This window comes from Cyprinus carpio, chromosome A8 (assembly GCF_018340385.1).
Source record: "Cyprinus carpio isolate SPL01 chromosome A8, ASM1834038v1, whole genome shotgun sequence".
NCBI classification, from domain to species: Eukaryota; Metazoa; Chordata; class Actinopteri; order Cypriniformes; family Cyprinidae; genus Cyprinus; species Cyprinus carpio.
In genome coordinates, this window is record NC_056579.1 from 4589653 (window position 1) to 4610352 (window position 20700).

At 37.9% G+C, this 20700-nt stretch overlaps 1 protein-coding gene across 4 annotated transcripts; it reads left to right on the forward strand.

The window, feature by feature from the left end:
- The first annotated feature begins 424 nt into the window (after positions 1-424).
- On the forward strand, positions 425-19971 carry LOC109068256 (microphthalmia-associated transcription factor-like). Of its 4 annotated transcripts, none has more exons than XM_042761705.1 (10): positions 425-929; positions 4649-4762; positions 10469-10697; positions 10799-11017; positions 14130-14225; positions 15899-16016; positions 16740-16796; positions 17003-17078; positions 17398-17545; positions 18899-19970. In XM_042761705.1, the coding sequence occupies exons 1-10, from the start codon at positions 793-795 to the stop codon at positions 19322-19324; spliced, it is 1620 nt and encodes a 539-aa protein (XP_042617639.1). In that variant the 5' UTR covers positions 425-792; the 3' UTR covers positions 19325-19970. The 4 variants fall into 4 exon arrangements, with proteins under 4 accessions (XP_042617639.1, XP_042617640.1, XP_042617642.1 ...); XM_042761706.1 differs by having other exon boundaries at positions 15899-16004; XM_042761708.1 differs by lacking the exon at positions 425-929 and adding an exon at positions 2744-3119.
- Positions 19972-20700: the final 729 nt, after the last annotated feature.

Consider the following 20700-nt stretch of genomic DNA (forward strand, 5'->3'; position numbering starts at 1 on the left):
TTTTTTTTTTTTTTTTTTTTTTTTTTTTTTTTCGTGAAATGTACCAAAAACACATACCTATGTCTAGGCTATAAGAAATAATTAAGCTTAAATAAAATAAATATTTTGTATATTTTTATAGGCTACGCAAATAAGATGCCATACTATATACTCAATTAAATCACTGAGTATTTATTTAATCGTCAACATTATTTTTTTAATTATATTATTCTTTTCAGCCGAGTATCACACGGTCATCATCTAAAACTAAGGGATGACGAAATAGTTTGTAATGTTATATCAAAGGATGACCTAACATTTGAAGTAAACAAATATTCTATCGGTCGTCTATTGGCTGATCGCAGTGAAGCCCCGCCCATGCTGCAAATCTATTGGACCGCTCGTCTGTTTGTCCACGCTCGGCTGATCATGGAGCGTCACCGTGGGGTTTTCCAGTCAGATTTACACCCCTTATTGTGCGGAGAAGAGAGCGACGTAACTGTTTGCACAGCAGCCAGACTCTGATAGAGGAACAGGACTTTAGACTTCTTTCAATCAAGCTCTAGTGCAGACTGATAAAGAAAGCATTGATACGGGAATCTGAGGAAACGCACAGACCAGTCGTGCAGTAAACATCTAACGTTAGCTAGCGGTCAGGTAACGTTAGTACGACGGTCCTCTGTTTTAATCTCTTCAGAAAACAACTGGTTTGATATTTGTCTGTTCACTTTAGCGCTTTAGCTTTGTTATCATTCTCGTTTACCCGAGCTCGTTTGGTTTGCTGTTTGTAAATACCATTTTACACCTGGAGAAATGTCCAGCCTGCCGTCCGTCAGACCCGAGAAGGGCAGACCGGAAGCGATGTTACCTGGGCAACCTGCGCCGCACGAGCGTCCTCAGACCGTCTACGTCATATTAGACGCCTCCGCCGAATCTGTCAATCTCATCAGGTGAGTGCAAGAGCATCACATAAACTCTCTCGTTTCATTTACTAACTCAAACAACAAAGTGATTGTTTGTTGTTTTGCCTCTACATGCGTTAATCCCGCAGACTGTAGTTCACTAGATCACAGGCGAAATTGATTAATTTGTTTGTTGAACATCTTAAGGCTACTTTATAGATGTGAAGATATTGACAGCATGGGGATAAACTCAATTTAGATGCTTTATAAGCAAATCAGTGTATCAGGATGCTTGGGATTAGAGGTTGTTCAACTCTTTGTTGCATCAACATTCACTGCAGTGCTGATAGTTACCCTTTAGGGTGTAGATTCAGAATCAGACTGTTCCTCTGCTGTCACATTTTTTTGGGTTACGCATTTTATTTTTGTGTATAACTTGACCGTACTCAAAGGAATGTATGCAGTTATTCAAAGGCTATTTCTCATTAAAATTATTGTAATATTAGGATTATTATGCACAGTAACCCAAAGCAGACGTTGGACATTGCAAATATTGTTTTTGTGCAAAATGCAAGTCTCTACATGTCGTGTGCAGATTTATGACTTATGACTCAACTTTATTTCTGTTGCACTTTCTAAACATAATGGGGACAAAAGTGCTGTGCATAAAAGTTGCAAAAGTAATCAAATACATGAAGCCAAAAACAACAATAATCCAATACATTATTGAAAGCTAAAGAAAATTAGGCTCCCTGAAATGCCCCTAATGTGGGAATTTTCAGAGAACCATCTCCTTAAATTCACCAAACCAACCACCTCTCTCCCTTCCACCCTGCCAAAAACTCCTCTGGAATGCCTGTTTGTGTTACTCCAACCCACAAGAGCCGTTTAACCGGAGGCTTTGTTTTACCGTTTCAGTCCTGAGCCTCAGATTTCACGGGATATGACTCAGCAAATCCACCCACCCACCCATTTTCCCTTATTCTTTTTTCCCATATCCCTGTTTTTGCTGTCCTTCCTCTAAAGTTCTTGCTTGCATTTACTAAATTTTATTTTGCTCCTTTTGTACCCTAAAAGCATGTGTTTTTCATTTGCCATCCTCAGAAAAAAGTCATGAAGTCAGATTTTTCTCTCTATAGCCCAATTACCATAAAAGTTTACCTTTTTATGTTTTACACAGCCCTTGTTGCATAATGTTCTTCTAGAGTTCGAGATTCTTTATTCACGTTATCACACTGGTGGTAGGTGTGTTCAGTGCAGAAAGAGTAAAATAAAGTATTACAACAAGAGACTATATAAGTGATGACAATTAATACAGCAGATTAAAAGTTTTTGAAAGTGTAGACTGTTTCTCTGTTTAGCAATTATATACAACTGAGTGAAATAGATTGAAAATACATACATCCATTCTTATCTACAATAGAAAATATTGTAAAAGCTTGTATTGTATTGTAAGGGTAAGCTTAATAAATATATGAAATGAATAAAAATAAATTTATATTGATAAAGAATTTATTGGAGTGGCTCCCTCTGGCGGTGACTACTGATATTGGGCGTTTCCGTTTCTCTATTTTTAGGAAAGCGGCAGCCCGCAGCGGATACACTTGGCAAACAGATTATTTATGTTTAGGGAAGATTTTCCCGTTTATGAACAATTTTCGTTAAAATTAGGTTATTTGGGAAAAGTTCCGCAGCTTGAAAAGCTTCACTAGAGAGGCCGGGTTGCGAATACATGCCGTACTACGCTGAAGGTTTGGCTCATGAATATTAATTAGCCCTCCCTAGACATCCAAGCTGGTTGGCTCAAAGACAGGCGTGCGCGAGTGGGCGCTAGTCAACTGGCCAATCAACGAATAGCGAGGGCTCGGTTAATGAATATTCATTTAGTATTCTGACTGACAGCTACCAGGCAACGTCTAAATGAGCTTTTTAATATACATGAGCTAAGCCTTCAACGTAGTAGGTTTCGTAATTTCACCGGAGGACAGAGGAGCTTCGCGTGCGCGGAGTGGCACAGACATGGCCACATAGTGAAACCAAAACACTAGCGAAACGGCGCTTAAAATCTCGCCTTCAGATTGTGCAAATCAGCGTGACAGCGTCGCATCAGCCCTGGATTCAGATGCAGACCATGAGCTGGAGGTGTTTACAAACCGGATTTACCGGAATGCTCTCCTTTGATAACGTTTGATCTGATTACATCACTTGGATTATTCAACTATCCAGAAGACGCTTTAGGTATGTCCTCTAGAAATGCATTTAGAGCTCTCTGTGGATGCTGTTTCATACTTTATGCTCAGAGGTGATGGTGCTGTAGATGTTTTTGTCACTTTTCTGTTTATAGTAGCATCTTTTAGTCTCAAACCCTTCTGATCTGCCTACATAGACATCACTTTTTGGGATCAGTGCTAAATAATTTTGCATAGATGAGAAGCTGACTAGTTTTGTGGCATTTATGCTTTTTATGGTTTTGATGGCCGAGAATGCTGTATTTGCATGCGCACTAGGTGCTGTCTAGGTAGGTTTATGAGCAAGTGTAGTCTATTAGGACATGCAATATATATATATATATATATATATATATATATATATATATATAAAGCATGTATTTTAATTTAAGTAGAGATGCATCAAAATGAAAATTCTGGGCCGAAACTGAAACTGAAAATGCTTTGTTATCATTATTTATTATTTTATTAAATAATACAAAGTCATTTTGTAAGACTTTTTAAATTTAACTCAATTTTAATGATACTGATTTTAAAAAGCACAAGCCAATAAAATAACCACACTTTTGCTGAAAATAAAACAATAAAACTGGACATAATTTTTTATATATATATTAAAATATATATTTTATAATATTGGTAACCTTTACAATAAGGTTCATTAGTTAACTACTTTAGTTAACATGAACTAAGAATGAACAATAGTTATTCAACATTTATTAATCTTAGTTCATGTTAATTTCAACATTTACTAATGCATTATTAAAATCAACAGTTGTGCTTGTTTACATTTAATGCACTCTAAATTAACATGAACTGTATTCTCATTAACTAACATTAAGAAAGATTAGTAAATACTGCAATAAATGTATTGTTCATCGTTCATTCATGTTAGTTAATTCATTAACTAACATTAACTAATGGAACCTTATTGTAAAGTGTTACCTTAATATTAAATATCAACATATTATTTTTTTGGTTGTTTTTTTTTTGGACTAATTATCCAAATAATTTATAGTCCTACAAAGCTATTATTATCAGAGGATGTGAGCAGAGCATAGCTAATTTATATATATATATATATATATATATATATATATATATATATATATATATATATTTATATATATATGTGTGTGTGTATATGTGTATATATATATGTGTATGTGTGTATATATATATATATATATATATATGTATGTATATACACACACACACCACACACACACATTGAATTTAAGATTTACATATTTTAAGTGTATGATGATACCATCAAAACTTTGGTTTGGGTGTATTAAATGATAGATTGTGCTGTATTCTGTGTAATTTACATGTGCATGGTTTTTCCTGCCATCAAAGCTGTGATGTATTAAACAGTACTGGGAATGAGGAACTGTGGTTAGTGACTGGCAGACTTTATTAATGCCAGGATTTTACTTTACACCCCTCCTGTTCACGGTCTCTGCATCATCATGTCAGATTCTAGGAGATGTTTGTGGACTGACAGTAATTGACGTAGCTGTGTTCTTCTTTTCTCAGCGTTGAACCCCTTCTGCCTGAGTCAGGGATCGTGGCAGATATTGAGGTAGAAGGTGTTTTCTCCACCGATTCTGACACTTTCTATGAGCTGAAGAGTCAACCCATCACCCCGAGGTGAGTCCTGTAACCGTGATCATATAAGCACACTTCCTGTTTGTTTCTGTACTCTCACCTACACACACATTGTGGCCGCATACCAGTTATGCTTATGAGAGAACCGCAGTCGTATCTGATTTACTTCCTGCATACTCTGTGTTAGATGCCAAGTTTTTGATCATATTTTGCTGCATACCTGTGACACATTGATTTGGTGGACGGTATAATCAGCTTTACCCCGTCGGAGTTTCCCGGCAGTTACTGTGCTTCTAAATTGTTGAGATCTTTTACATTCTTCTTGTTTTTTGTATTCATTACATTGCTCGTTATATGTGAAATTAAACACTGTTTTTGTGCCCATTTGTGTGAGTGCCCCATGTTTTTTCTGCGATGAGGCAGGTCAGGGCATGAAGGTGTTTAGACGGGGCGTTGGGTTTCAGTTGACAGAACTTCCCAGTGTCTGTTTCCAGTGACTGCCCAGTGATTCAGCACAAATCTAAACACCCCGATCAATCATAATACCTCTTTCCACTGCTCTTCTTGGAAAAAAAAAACTGATTATAGAGTAATATGTTTAGGATAGTGGTTTGAGTACCCTGAAGAGTTTCAGAATTACATAGCCAAGTGTTTTTCAAGATAAATCAATTATACAAGTGTTTCAAAGTTCACACTCTGCTGTCTCCCGCAGTCTCTCAGCTTTATCTGATAGGATGATCTGCCTGACATAGTATTCTTTGGATTTGCTTTTTGCAAACAGTGTGTGTGAGGCAACGTGGTCTTAGCTGCTTGTTTTCCATTCACTCTGGGACTTCCCAGAATGACTCATCAGAAAAAACAAGTCCGTGTGAAGGGAATGTGAAGGCCGTGTTGTTGGAAATGCAAGACTGTACAGAAAGATGTGATTTATTTTGCTCTGCTGTTATGTAAGTAGTGATCACTGATAGCACAGCTTGATAATGTTACAAAGGACATATTCTGTTTGTATTGTCCACATTCTTAAGTCTTTTAAGATAAAAGTGTATGCTAAATGAATAAAATGTTGATGGTTGTATATATTTTAAACACTGTTGTTAAAGTCAATGTGAACAGGCTTGCTGCAACCAATTTTTTGTTTCCATAATAGGACATATTTTTCAAGTGAAAGTGAAAGTCAGTTAGAAAAATATGTGGGATAACTTTATTTTCCCCATCAGTTGATTGGATTGTGAGACGTTATTTATTTTTTATATTTAATTTATTTTGATGAAATATTATTAGAACGAACATTTTGTTTCTTTAGAATAACATGCACTAATGAAAATTACACCAGGAATATGTATTAAGAAAGTAAATGCATCAGTTTTGATTTCACACTGACAACATAAAATAGCATTTGCACTGCATTTAACATCCACAGTGTGATGTATTTCCAAGTGAAACACAACATATCTTGCTGTAATAATGTACATTTACATTTTACATTTACATTTAATCATTTAGCAGACGCTTTTATCCAAAGCGACTTACAAATGAGAACAGTAGAAACAATCAGATCAACGAGAACAACAACGGTATACAAGTGCTATTGACAAGTCTCAGTTAGTGTAGTACAGAACACGTAGCCAGGGGTTTTTTTTTTTTTTTTTTTTTTTTTTTTTTTTTTTTTGGGAATATGATAGAAAAGAAAAAAGGTAAGTACTAGTATTAGTTGGTTAAGTGCAGGCGAAAAAGATGAGTCTTTAGATGTTTTTTTGAAAATGAGTAAAGACTCAGCTGTTCGAATTGAGATCGGGAGGTCATTCCACCAGCTGGGAGCAGTCCAGGAAAAAGTCCGTGAGAGTGATTTTGAACCTCTTTGGGATGGCAACACAAGGCGTCGTTCACTTGCAGAGCGCAAACTTCTGGAGGGTGCATAGTATTGGAATAATTAGTTTAGGTTGGTTTTGGACGTGTTTGTTGTGGTTTTGTAGGCAAGCATCAGTACCTTGAATTTGATGCGAGCGGCTACTGGTAGCCAGTGTAACCTGATGAGGAGAGGAGTAACATGGGCTGTTTTTGGCTCATTGAAGACAACCCTCGCTGCTGCATTCTGGATCAGTTGTAGAGGCTTGATAGTACATGCAGGAAGGCCCGGCAGGAGAGCATTGCAATAGTCCAGTCTGGAGAGAACAAGAGCTTGGACAAGAAGTTGGGTGGATTGCTCTGACAGGAAGGGTCTAATCTTCCTAATGTTGAATAAGGCAAATCTACAGGAGCGGGTCGTTGTAGCAATATGGTCTGTGAAGCTTAACTGATGATCCATCACAACTCCTAGGTTTCTGGCTGTCCTGGAAGGAGTTATGGTTGACGAACCCAGCTGTATAGAGAAGTTGTGATGAAACGATGGGTTAGCTGGAACCACCAGCAGTTCAGTCTTAGTAAGGTTGAGCTGAAGGTGATGGTCATTCATCCAGCTAGAAATGTCACTCAGACAGGCTGAAATGCGAGCAACTACCGTCGGGTCATCTGGTTGGAATGAGAAGTAGAGTTGAGTGTCATCAGCGTAGCAGTGATAGGAAAAGCCATGCTTCTGAATGACAGATCCTAATGACGTCATGTAGATGGAGAAGAGAAGCGGTCCAAGTACTGAGCCTTGAGGAACCCCAGTAGCAAGTTGTTGTGACTTAGAAACTTCACCCCTCCAAGACACCATGAAGGATCTATCAGACAGGTAGGAGTTAAGCCACTGGAGTGCGGTTCCAGAGATGCCCATCTTTCTGAGGGTGGACAGGAGAATCTGGTGATTAACAGTGTCAAAAGCAGCAGACAGGTCCAGCAAAGTGAGTACTGAGGATTTTGAAGCTGCTCTTGCCAGTCGCAGGGCTTCAGTAACCGAGAGCAGGGCAGTCTCAGTTGAGTGGCCACTTTTGAAGCCAGATTGATTGCTGTCCAGGAGGTTGTTCTGTACAAGAAACATAGAGAGCTGGTTGAACACAGCTCGTTCGAGTGTCTTTGCAATGAATGGAAGAAGGGATACCGGTCTGTAGTTTTCTAGAAGTGCTGGATTTAGAGATGGTTTCTTCAGCAGTGGGCTTACCCGAGCCTGCTTAAATGCTGAGGGAAATGTTCCAGAGTGAAGAGAGGAGTTGATAATGTGAGTAAGTGAAGGTATGACTGAAGAAGAAATCGCTTGAAGGAGGTGAGTGGGGATCGGATCCAGAGGGCAAGTAGTAGGATGACTGGACAGGATAAGTTTGGAAACGTCCGTCTCTGAGAGTGGAGAGAAGGAGGAGAACGAGTGAGCATTAGTCGTTGTGAAGTTATCCTCAGTCTGCGGCGTGGAGAATTGGTCACTGATGGTTCTTGTCTTATTTGTGAAGAAAACTGCAAAGTCATCAGCTGTAAGAGTCGATTGAGGAGGAGGTGGAGGCGGATTAAGAAGAGAAGAGAAGGTTTTGAAGAGTGTCCGAGCGTCACAACAGTTGTTAATCTTGTCGTGGTAATATGATGTTTTAGCAGTGAAGACGTTTGCAGAGAAGGAGGAGAGAGGAGAGACTGATACACACTGAGGTCGGTAGTAGTTTCTTGATTTAAGCCATTTCCTCTCTGCAGCCCTGAGTTTAGAGCGATGTTCACGGAGTACATCGGACAGCCAGGGGGCAGATGGGGTGGTGCGTGCTGGTCTAGACGACAGTGGGCAAAAGTTGTCCAAGCAGGAGGTCAGAGTGGAACAAAAAGTGTCCGTAGCACTGTTCGTGTCCAGAGCTGAAAACTGCGAGAGTGAAGGAAGTGAGGATGCAACCACAGAGGATAGGCGAGATGGAGAGAGTGAGCGTAGGTTCCGTCGAAAGGTGACCCGCGTTGGAGCGTGTGCCGCTTCAGGAGTAAGTGTTAGATTAGCAGTAATGAGGAAGTGGTCTGAGGTGTGCAGTGGAGTAACTAAAGTGTTGTCCACTGAGTAACAGCGCATGTAGATGAGGTCCAGTTGGTTGCCCGATTTGTGAGTGGCTGTAGTAGAGACTCGCTTGAGATCAAATGAGGCGAGCAGAGTGTTGAAGTCAGCAGCCTGGGGTTTATCTAGGTGGATGTTGAAGTCACCAAGCAGTACCAGAGGAGTACCATCTTCAGGATAATTTGATAGCAGCACGTCCAACTCCTCCAAGAAGTTTCCCAATTGACCTGGGGGACGATAAATGACCACAAAGTGGATTTGAACAGGGTGGGTTACAGTAACAGCATGTGATTCAAATGAACCGTGACCTGTAGGTGGTGGTTGAAGATCAAATTTCCAATCTTTCGATATAAGGAGACCAGTACCTCCACCCCTCCCAGTCGTACGAGGGGTGTGGGAACAAGTGAAATGAGTGGAGAGGGCTGCGGGAGTGGCAGTGTCCTCAGGTTTGATCCAGGTCTCAGTCAGTGCCATGAGGCTGAGACCAGAATGAGTAGCAATAGAAGAAATGAAGTCTGCTTTGTTAACAGCGGACTGGCAGTTCCAGAGACCAAGTGGAATAGAGAGCGTCGGAGTAGAGGTCAGAGGGACAGGCCTTAGATTTGTCAGGCAGGCCTTCCTTCGACGTACATAGCGTGCTCTCCGAGTGTTAGTAGTGATAGTAGAGATCTGAAAGCACATAGTGACTACAAGTGACCAAAATAAGTATTTGCGGAAGAGCTGTACAAAAATTGAAGGGGAGAAAAGCAATACTCAAGTGCCCTGTCGGTGTCCTTGCTCGGTGGAGTCGCGCAGGTAGAGTCGATGGTCTTTACACTCGTTGGTCTTCACACGAGGAGGCTTCACACGAGGGCTGCCGCGACCGCTGCCGCGGTGACACCTACCACTTATATATTTGCCTGATTACCTGTGATTGAAGTAAGCTTGTCACGCCTCTCTATTTAACAGACCGAAACTGTCCAGTCCCGCGATAGGCAAACGCAAAACCAAACGCCACAATTCACACGTAAGACACACAGTGATTAAAGCAAAGTTTCCCTAGCAACGATAATCACGCAGTACTCTAATGAGAAAACGAGGCAAAAACACTTACAAACTGCTGTCCTTCTCTGTCGCTCGACTGTTTCTTCTGACAGGCGTTTACAAAACAGCTCTTTAAGTACTTTTTACCGGCTTACTGGCTATTGTCACACCTCTCTATTTAACAGACCGAAACTGTCCAGTCCCGCGATAGGCAAACGCAAAACCAAACGCCACAATTCACACGTAAGACACACAGTGATTAAAGCAAAGTTTCCCTAGCAACGATAATCACGCAGTACTCTAATGAGAAAACGAGGCAAAAACACTTACAAACTGCTGTCCTTCTCTGTCGCTCGACTGTTTCTTCTGTAGAGCAGGATTTGATTATATTCATCAGGATATAAATGGATTGTAATAAACTAGGCAGACATATTATTGGTAAACTATATTTTCCCAGTTTGCCGAAAAAATAATTTCATTATGATATTTTTGCAAAGTAGCATGCAAAACAAGACCTTATAAATAAGAAATGTATTATTTTTAATCAATAGTTTTTGGTTTTATGAGAAATGCAGTTTTTGAGTTTTACATCACAAGTAAAATGTCACAATATGTTGAATAAGAGATCATTATTTTTGACCGTCTTGTGTTTTAAGTTGCTGTTCTCATGCTGTCTCAGTAGTGAACTCTCAGCCCTGTGTTTCAGAAATAGCATGTAGTAATATGATTACAGCACGGGGTGTAGCGTGGTACTCTAAGCTGATTTACATTCTCATCGTCTGCCCTCGTAGTGGCTCTGTGACCCCTGCTGACCCTGTGACCCCAGCCGGCGCCGTGATGACGTCACGCGTGTTGATGAGGCAGGAGCTGATGCGACAGCAGGCTCAGGACCAGGAGAGACGGGAGGCCCAGAAACAGGCATGCAGCGCTCAGCAGCGCCCCACTGACGCCACCCCTGCCATCTCCGTCGCATCCACCCTTCCGGCCACACCGACCCAGGTGCCTGTGGAAGTGCTGAAGGTATGACCGTATGGGAAACCTATAAAAATGAATGTGAAATATGATCATTTGGATGTTGAAAAACTGTTTATAACATGAGTTGTCCTGTGTTTGAATCCCAGGTTCAAACTCACTTGGAAAACCCAACGAAGTACCATATCCAACAAGCTCAGAGGCAGCAAGTGAAGCAATACCTCTCTCACACCCTTGGCAATAAAATAGCCAATCAGACGCTGGTGACATCGCCCTCGCCCCAGCCCGCTCCTGTGTTGGCCCCTGCTGCCAGTAGCACTCCCAGCAGCCCGCTAGCTGTGCTCAGCCTGGGATCAAACAAAGAAGAGGTATGAACTGAACCCAGATCAGATGTTTCTGTTTTAGCATTTATATAGCCAAGAATGTGGTCAGTAAAGGTGATGGTTTTAAACAAAGCCCTTATGTTTTAAAAGTGATCAGGAATGTTTTTTTGTTTTTTTTTTAACTTGTGTTCATCAAGCATGCATTAAATTTAACAGTCTAACAAAAAATGTCCATTTCAAGTAAATGCTGTTAACGTGAACTTTTTTAAACATTAAAGAATCCTGGAAAAAAAATGTATTACCGTTTGCACAAAAATATGAATGAGCATGTTTTCAACACTGATAATAAGAAATATTTCTTGAGCAGCATATGAGAATTATTTCCGAAGGATCATGTGACACTGAAGACTAGAGTAATGATGCTGAAAATTCAGTTTTGCATTATATGAATAAATTACATTTGAAAATATATCCAAATAGAAAACAGTTATTTTCATTTGTAATAATATTTCACAATATTACTGTTTTTACTGTATTTTTAACGTTCATTCAAAACATAAAAAATCTTACCAACCGATCTTACTGTTCAAACTTTGAAGCAGTAGTCTATATGAATAAAATCATACTTACCCCATTTATTTTTGATCAAACAAATAGAGCCTTGGTGAGCTTAAGACACTTTTAAAAAACATTTAAAACCCCAAACAACTGAATGGTAGTTTATCTTGTCTCAATCTCCACATGATGTAATTTTAGCAGTACTGCATCATGGCCATAAAGTTATAAAAATTGTTAAGATAAGAGTCCTTGAGCCAATGCCATAACAAAAGATGACCCCTTTACACAAACAATGATGGCATAACGTAATCTTCTGTGCTCTGACCTACTTTCACATGCACAATTACAATATAACCTTTACTATCTCTGCTCAATAACTAGATTTTAGTGTTACTTGATGCCATGATTCTAGGCTCCGGTCCCTTCTTCAGTGTAATTCTAGCAGTACTTGTGCATGTTTTATTGTCTACCTGGCAAAAAATCTTAATATTTGATTGGTTTAAAAAGTACCCATGGCACAAACATTTACATTTATGCATTTGGCAGAAGCTTTTATCCATAGCAACCTGTACTGAATTTGAGGTATATGTTTTATTAGTTCATGCATTCATGCATGAAATTGAACCCATGACTTTGGTGTGTTAACTTTAGCATTAGTCCTTCAAATCCAACCCTGAATATGAGCTTTAAAAATAGCGATTCTTGCTTTGGAAGTTAATATTTCAACCTGAAATGGCTTTTGGGGTGCAGGAAATAATGTAAGGGGGCTTGATTATCTATGGTGGGATAAAACGTTTGGCTAAAATTATAAAAACTATTATAGGCAAATTTTATTTCCCTCCTGCTGTTTGTCCTTGGTTACATCAGCAGAGAAATAACTCTAAAAATAGAATTGGCTTTCTTCACCTCTAGACGTGATTTTTATGAAGATTATGAATACAAACATTTACATAACATGCACTGATGAATCGTTGATAACAGACCAGGAACATTTCTGTAGAAAGTAAATGGTGTCATTATGTTTTTATTTATATACATTACCGAAAAATGACTACAGCTTAAAATAACTGATTTCTATGTGAATATATGTTCAAATGTAATTTATTGCCGTATGGTAAAGCTGAATTTTCAGCATCATTACTCCAGTCTTCAGTGTCACATGATTCTTCAGAAATCATTCTAATGTGTTGATTTGCCACTTAAGAAACTTTTTTTATTAATATTATTATTAAAACAGCTGTACTGCTTAATATTTTTTTGGAAACTGTAATGCATATTTTCAGGATTATTGATGAATAGAAAGTTTAAAAGAATGGTGTGCATTTGAAATAGAAAATTTTGTAGTGTTATAAATGTCTTTACTATCAGCTTTGATCAATTTAATGCATCCTTGTTGAATATAAGTATTAGTTTCTTTACTAAAAAAATATTACTTGCCCAGAAATATTGAATAGTAGTGTGTGTGTGTGTATATATATATGCTTTGGGCTACTTTCACATGCAGAATTGCAAGATAACCTTTACAATCCCTGCTCTAACGAATTACAATAGAGATAGTCCTAAAGATTTGAGGATTTCTTCAATATACAATATCTCAAATCTGACCCAGTAAGATAACAGCACATTCTCTATATAATATATAACTTGTGTGAGAAGTCAAACTTTAGCATTGTGTTATCAAACAATGCTGCATTGGCAGGAAAATGTTTTATTCTCCAGCCAACTTATTTTGCTAGACACTGTCCCGGTTTCATAGACAGTGCTTAGCCTAAACCAGGATTAGGCCATAGTTCAATTAGGACATTTAATAAACATATCTTAGCAAAAAAGCCTTACTGGTGTCAATCTTAAGACAAAACAAAGGCACTGACATGTTTTAAGATCAGTCAGTGCAAGTTTCTTTCAGTTGAAATAGCTCAGATTTACATTTTAGTCCGGGATTAGACTTAAGTCTTGTCTATGAAACTGGGGGACAGTCTGTGAATTTCACATGCTTACAAAACCGTACTAACCAGTAATTATTGTCCTAATAATCTCAAGGCTTGTGCCATTTAGAGTATGCTAGACAACTAATTAAGTGTTTGGCTCTGAGACTCGGAAAGATCCTTTTGAAGAATGCGTCTCGCGTTTGCTAAATACAATAGCACGCTTTGTCAAGTCTGCGTGAAGTCGGCCAGACTCTTTTGGGCACTATGCTTTTGGTACCACATTGTGCTGGTAAATATCACACTCACGGCTCAATGACCCCAGCACACTTTGCACTTTGTGTGGGCTTGGCTATTAAAGTCTTTCAGTCCTGTATTTCTCCTGTGTACATACTGAAGGACCTTCTCAATCAAAAACACTGACTGGAAAACCCTACGATGAAGTACAAGCTGGCTAAGGTTCGAGACTTTTATCGGGTGTCTGTATTTCTCATCTCCATGTGGCCGGTGTGTCACTCTGGAAATCGCTGTGTAGTGTGTTATTTAAAAATCCATCTGCTTCATGACTCAAGGCGGAAATGCACTGTAAAGCCATTTTTATTTTATTTTTTGTCTCGCAAGGAGTCTAAAACATTATCTACACGCTGTTTTTTCTCTTGGTTTTAAATGCACAGATCGAAGACGTCATTGATGACATCATCAGCCTGGAATCGAGTTTAAACGATGAATTCATGACACTGATCGACTCGGGTTTGCATCTTCCCAGCACGGTATGTAGCAACATCCTTAACTCTATTAAGGATCAGTTGAGCAACTCAAGTGATTTTGTCATCTATTTCTTAAGAACTGATTAAGTAAAGTTTGTTGAACTTGTTTTGCATGACTCTTTGGACCAGGTTTTATTTTTTATTTTTTGGAGATGATGATAATGACACAACAGCCATTTGTCATAATTTGCAGTAATTAATTAAAGTCCACAATTCTGCCTAAGTCTTTTGCAATGAAAAAGCGAATCCTGTTCTGACATGCCATTGCTTTGGAAATACAATTTCGGTTTTCAAATCAGTAATTTTCATTTGAGTCTGGGAGGAGTCCAGATAGAGGCACTTGTGTAACCAGTTATGATTAAAGGTTAACTTAGACTCATATGCTTGCATATTGTCAGTGTAGTGTTTGCATTCAGGAAGTTTGGTTTGAATGAGGACTTGAAACACTCGAAGCAAATATAAACTTCTGACACATGGCTCACAATGGGTGGGGTCAGCATGCCATGGAGGAGTGACAGAGAGTTGCCGCACACACACACACACATGCAGAAACGCTGGCCACTGAACGTGTGTGTGCACAAGCTGAATTCTGTGGCAAGCTTGCCCTTTTTTTTTTTTTTTTTTTTGAGACTCCAAAAGATATTTCCCCATTTCTAAACGTCCCTTTTTACGGAGAGACGCAGAGAAAGAGGAAGCACTTTGCGGGCGTGTAAGAAAACATGAGGATTCTGGTTTTACTGCCGGAGAATGAAAAGAAAAAAGGCAAGATTGAGGTAAATTTGAGTGCATTTTAACTCTTCAGGTTGCTTGTCCTGTGGCTTTCTGTGTAAATGCCATGGGAAGATCATGGTAGGTTTGTGTTTTATTTGTGCTTGAAAGACAGAGTGATGTGTTGTATGACATTTTAAGTAATCTTTTAGGTTTATTAGAGCATGTTAATGCCTCAGGACAGCAGATTTCAGAGCTTGGATGAATTTTATGGTAATGATTTCTGCACAGGTGTCATTTTATCAGTTTCGCAGAATAAAAAGTCAATTTTCAGGCCGGCTCTGTTTGTCATGATGCATAAAATATGTTTTTGGGTAAACCTGCGTGTTTGAAACTTCAAGCATGTTTCTGAATCTTCTGTAACTGGTTTAATTATTAAAAAAAAGTCTGACGTTAGGGTTGGTAATGTGTAGTTTTCTTTCAGTGCTCTTAATGCTTCTGCTGCCTCTTTGAACCTCGTTTCTGAAACGCAAGCAGAATAACTTGGCTATTGTGTGGAAATTTACATGAGTGTTTTTATTAAGAAATTAAACAAATTTGTGGTTAAATGTGCTCTGTTTATGTCCTCAAAGGTTTCATTAAGCACTAACAGAGGAAAGTTTATGTTTTTGTATTTTTTTTCCCCCTCCGAATTGTTTTTTATTTATGCATTTTTGCAGATTTTCACTATATAATAGTCCTCGCCTTGTCTAGTTTGTTTCACTTTACAAATAAGCATGCACACAGAGCCGTTTGGTCATTGTTAAAGATGTCGCCCTTCAGATATGAAGGTTCATGTTTGTGGTTATCTGAACTGAATGAAGGTTATCCATATGGTGCACCATGTGGCAGTGAGGGGGCCTCTGACTAGATAATGCAGTGGGCGGGGTCCTGGTTTAATTCATTGCGATTGTTTTTTTTTTTAACAGCTGCCAGTCTCAGGAAACCTCCTGGATGTGTACAGCAGTCAGGGCATGGCGGCACCCACCATCACCGTCAGCAGCTCCTGCCCTGCAGACCTGCAAAACGTCAAGAGTGAGTTGACCGGTGTGTATCTCGGTCTGTGGTCTTCAATCTCTTTATTTCGCTGCTTCCTCTTCCTCATTTCTCTGGCACCGGCCCTTCACCGGCCAGTCGAGTCAGTCTGAATGTATCAGCAGACTTCCACACCACATTTGCCATTTCCCAATTTCACAGATCTGTTCTCCCATACACAGTATTCGAATACAGTCATCGGTGCATATGATTCATTATCGTATCAGTGGATATTTATGCTTTTGCAGAACTTGTGACTAAGTGATTAGTGTAAATACCCATCATTCATCAGTCATTTCCCAGCGGGCATTAAAAAATTAAAGAATTATAGAAGTGAAACTGATGTTTTAGTAGCAATTGCAATAAATTAGCAGCCTTTTATGAGACATTTGGAATAACAGAAGTGCAGATATTGTTTGTGAATGCTATTTAGCGAACATAATAGTGATGTACTTCCTTGTATCTCATTTTACTATCAGAAACCACTATAAAGAAGTTATTTGTTGTCTGATTCTGACGAAAAGTCCCACTTCTCAGTCAGACGATGCTATAACTTTTACTCAACCAGTGGTGTGAGTTTAGGATTGGACCTTCTGTTTGCTCAATTAATAGCAGATAGAGGGAGCATTCGGGATACCTGTTTGAAAACAGTCATTATTTTGGCATTTCTGTCTAGTGATGCAAGTGACAAAGAAATTCACACTTCCCCTGTAAAATTAAACTGTTGTTTTATAGATGCAGAGGCGAAAGCTTTTATGAAGGAGAGACAGAAAAAAGACAACCATAACTTGAGTGAGTTTGAATTCTTGCAGATTTTACCTGCAGTTTCTTTTTTATCTCTGAGATCTGTCATCACTATGTGCACATGAAAACCTGAAGGTTAATCATCCTTGGTAGAGTATAAGGAAGTGAATTCAGTTAATGTGAAACAAACATCTTGCCTGTCTAGTCATTCCCATCAATTTCAAGTATGTGTGTGTTTTTTGTGTGTTTTGTAGTTGAGAGAAGAAGAAGGTTCAACATTAACGACCGCATTAAGGAACTGGGAGCTCTGATTCCAAAGTCCTCTGACCCGTAAGTATCAGTGCTCTCATTCTCACTTCTCTCTGCTTTTCAACAGGGACTGTTTCCAGAGCTGAAAGATTTCAAGAGAGTGTTATTTTGTTGTATCGGAATTGTAAAAATATGATTTTAATGTCATAAGCTAACTTCTCATTTTATTTATTTATTTTTTAATTATAAAAGTTTTGTTTTAGATTTAAATGGCAATTCAAAAAATTCAAAGTGGTTTTAGACTTATTTTTCCACACTGTATTTGTTTTCTTAGTAATTTTTTAATGATTTTGTTCAGTACATGTGTCTGTAAGTGTGTCTGCATGTGTTTTCTCAACAGCGAGATGCGCTGGAACAAGGGCACTATCCTAAAGGCGTCAGTCGACTACATCCGTAAGCTACAGAAAGAGCAGCAGAGAGCCAAAGAGATGGAGATGAGACAGAAGAAACTTGAACACGCCAACCGCAGCCTGCTGCTGCGCATCCAGGTATGCTGCATACAACAGATTTCCACAAAAACTTGTTTACTATACTTAAAAAAGTTTACTCTCTCTCTCTCTCTCTCTCTCTCTCTCTCTCTCTATCTATATATATATATATATATATATAATAGTGTTACTTATAATTTATTATTGCTCTATTTATCAATATTTTGATTTAGCTTTTATTTTTATACTTTCAGTTTTCATTTTTATTTAGCAATTTCGTTTTGGTTTTCATAATTCCCATTAATTTTTTTAAATAATTAAATGTTTTCTATTGTTTTTTTTTTAATATTTAATTCTACAGATTTTTCACCAAATCACCATGGAATTAGTAGTACTTATGTACTATTATTATAGTATTTCTAAATATTTAGAATTAGCTTTTATTTTTTTATTTTAGTAATATTGTTATGGTTATGGTATGGTTTATTATTATTATTTTATATTTCTGTTTAGTTTGAATCTATTTTTATTTCAGTTTGTTTTGTTAATATTAGTACTTAAAATTAAACTTATTTCATTTCAGTTAGTTGCCAAGGCAACATTTCTAATTTTCATCTGATATTTATATATTATTTCAGTTATTTTTCAATTAGTGAAAATTGTTTTTAATATTTTTAGTTTTAGAAAAAAATATATATTTTTAGCGAATAATAACAACACCACACAGAAAATGTGAAATGTGAGTAATCTTTTTATATATATATATATATATATATATATATATATATATATATATATATATGTGTGTGTGTGTGTGGTGTGTGTGTGTGTGTGTGTGTGTGTGTGTGTGTGTATATATATAATTTTATTTTTCATATAGGCTAATATTTTTTTATTTTTATTTTGCCATTTACCCCAAATAATTGCATCCTCTTCTCAAATCTAATAGTAATAAGGAATGAATTGGAGCAGTGGCCTGGCACACATTCCAGACACATTGAGCTCTAGTGCTAATTCAGACTCAATTTAGACTCAAATTTTAAGATTCTAAATAGACCCTAATTTGAGTCCAACTTGAATTGTGTCCTGATTCCATGCACACTTTCATCCACGTAATTTCTTTACACTTACTGTCAAAAAGAAAGATGAATTTAAGAGACATTGACAGCAATTAAATCGCTGGAGGTTGGTGAGTCTGTGTGCAGCTGCTTTCTAGTAGCCATTTGGTTTAAACAAATCTGGCAGGATCAGCCAGCAGATAAATGTCTATCACACCATCGCTCATTTGCATAAAGATGACCTTTGTTCAACTCTTATTAAAACTTTGGCATCTTAAGTTGTGATTTGAATGCATGTTGTGCGTGTGTAAATGCCCCTCTTCCAGTTTAATGATTGAGCCTGTGTGATCGACAGGAGCTGGAAATGCAAGCTCGTCTCCACGGGGTCTCATCATCTCAGATATCTGACTCCACATTGACCCAGACGCAGACTTTAACTCTGGATCACAACCCCAGCAACGATCTCTCCAAGACCCTACTGTCCCTAAACCAGACCACCTCTTCTTTCTTATCTCCACCTTCTTCCACTTCCTCTGTGGGCGGGACGGTCACCAGCCCCCTGGACCTCGGGACACTCAGCTTCAGCGAGCTGGACGACCCCGCAGCCTCCGTGTTTAATCCAGCCCTGATGGCGGAGATGGGATTAGAAGATATTCTGATGGATGACAGTGGCGCTCTGTCACCCGTAGGGGGCGCCGATCCCCTGCTTTCCTCTGTTTCCCCGGGAGCATCCAAAACGAGTAGTCGTAGAAGTAGCTTCAGCATGGAAGAAGACTTGTGATGTCTTCAATTCGAACTATAGTATTGCTTTACGATGCAAATCTTGCTTGCACGCTCCATTGTCGGCCAGTAGAGGGCAGTGTAATCCTAAAGTCTTTAGTAATCACCGTACTGTAGAAGTCCGAGATCCTCAAGACTTTTTTTCTAGAGGTGACACAAGTGTAGAAAGACTTCGGGAGCAGACGCTGACATTTAGAAGCCTCATTTATTATCTGGACCTCTGATAATATATAGAAGGATATATGTACATAGAGTAGATTTAGTGCTAAACACCAATTTTGTGTTTTTAATATGCAGTTGTATGAAAAGTAGCACTATAATATTATCTCGTGGACACTCACAACATGAATTTATTAGAAACGTTGGTGGAATAGCAAAATATATGATTATTTTTAGTTTCAGATCTCACTCATATATAGTGGGCTCCAAAAGTATGAGACTTCAAACCTGGCAATATGCAAGATTTTGAATCGTAAATAAAATACAAATATTTTAGATTCTGCACTTAAAAAGAGACAATTTTCAGATTCTCTTGTTTTTCAATTAAATAAATTTACAGGTATGATGCTAATAATATACACTATTGTTTAAAAGTTTGATTCAGTCAGTACAATGTTTGAAAGAAATTAATACTTTTATTTAAAAAGATGCATTAAATTGGTCAAAATTGACAGTGAAGACATTTGTAATGTTGCAAAACATTTCTATTTCAAATAAGAAAAAGAACTTTTTTTATATATCATTGCTAATAATAATAAAAAATAAATTCTTGAGCACCAAATCAGCATATTAGAAGATTTCTGAAGGATCATGTGACACTGAAGACTGAAGTAATGCTGAAAATTTGCCATCACAGGAATATATAGAAAAAATATATTCAAATAGAAAACAGTTATTTTAAATTGAAATAATATTTCACAATATTACTATTTTTAACTGTATTTCTTGATCAAATAAATGAATTATTTAAAAAAAATAATAAATCTTACCAAACCCAAACTTTTGAACAATAGTGTCATTTCTAAAAAAAAATATATATATATATATATATATATATAATATTAAATTATTCTATGTGTCTGAGGTTTTTGGATGTGTGTGTGTTTTTGTTTTTAGTGTTGTATCTTATCAAATACGGGAGGGTCATTTGTTTTTTTTTTCTTTTTTTTATTTTTGTGTGCGTGTGTGTATCTGCACGTCGTACATCTGTGCATTTGATAAAGGTGGCAGTAAACCTGTTCCTAAACCTGCTTCTGATGTCCTCAGGAAAGAGCAACAGACAGAAAAGAGAACATCCTGTTCAGCTCGGCTTTCATTTCCTGCTGGGATTTTTGTGCTCTTCTGTGAAACCGGTGTTTGATTATGGAGCAAATTAAG

Excerpts from the sequence above, each read along its gene's own strand:
- LOC109068256 (XM_042761705.1), top strand. The coding sequence starts at position 793 with ATGTCCAGCCTGCCGTCCGTCAGACCCGAGAAGGGCAGACCGGAAGCG. Across the intron at positions 930-4,648 it reads GAATCTGTCAATCTCATCAG|CGTTGAACCCCTTCTGCCTG; the intron begins GTGAGTGCAAGA and ends TTCTTTTCTCAG. Across the intron at positions 11,018-14,129 it reads TGGGATCAAACAAAGAAGAG|ATCGAAGACGTCATTGATGA; the intron begins GTATGAACTGAA and ends TTAAATGCACAG.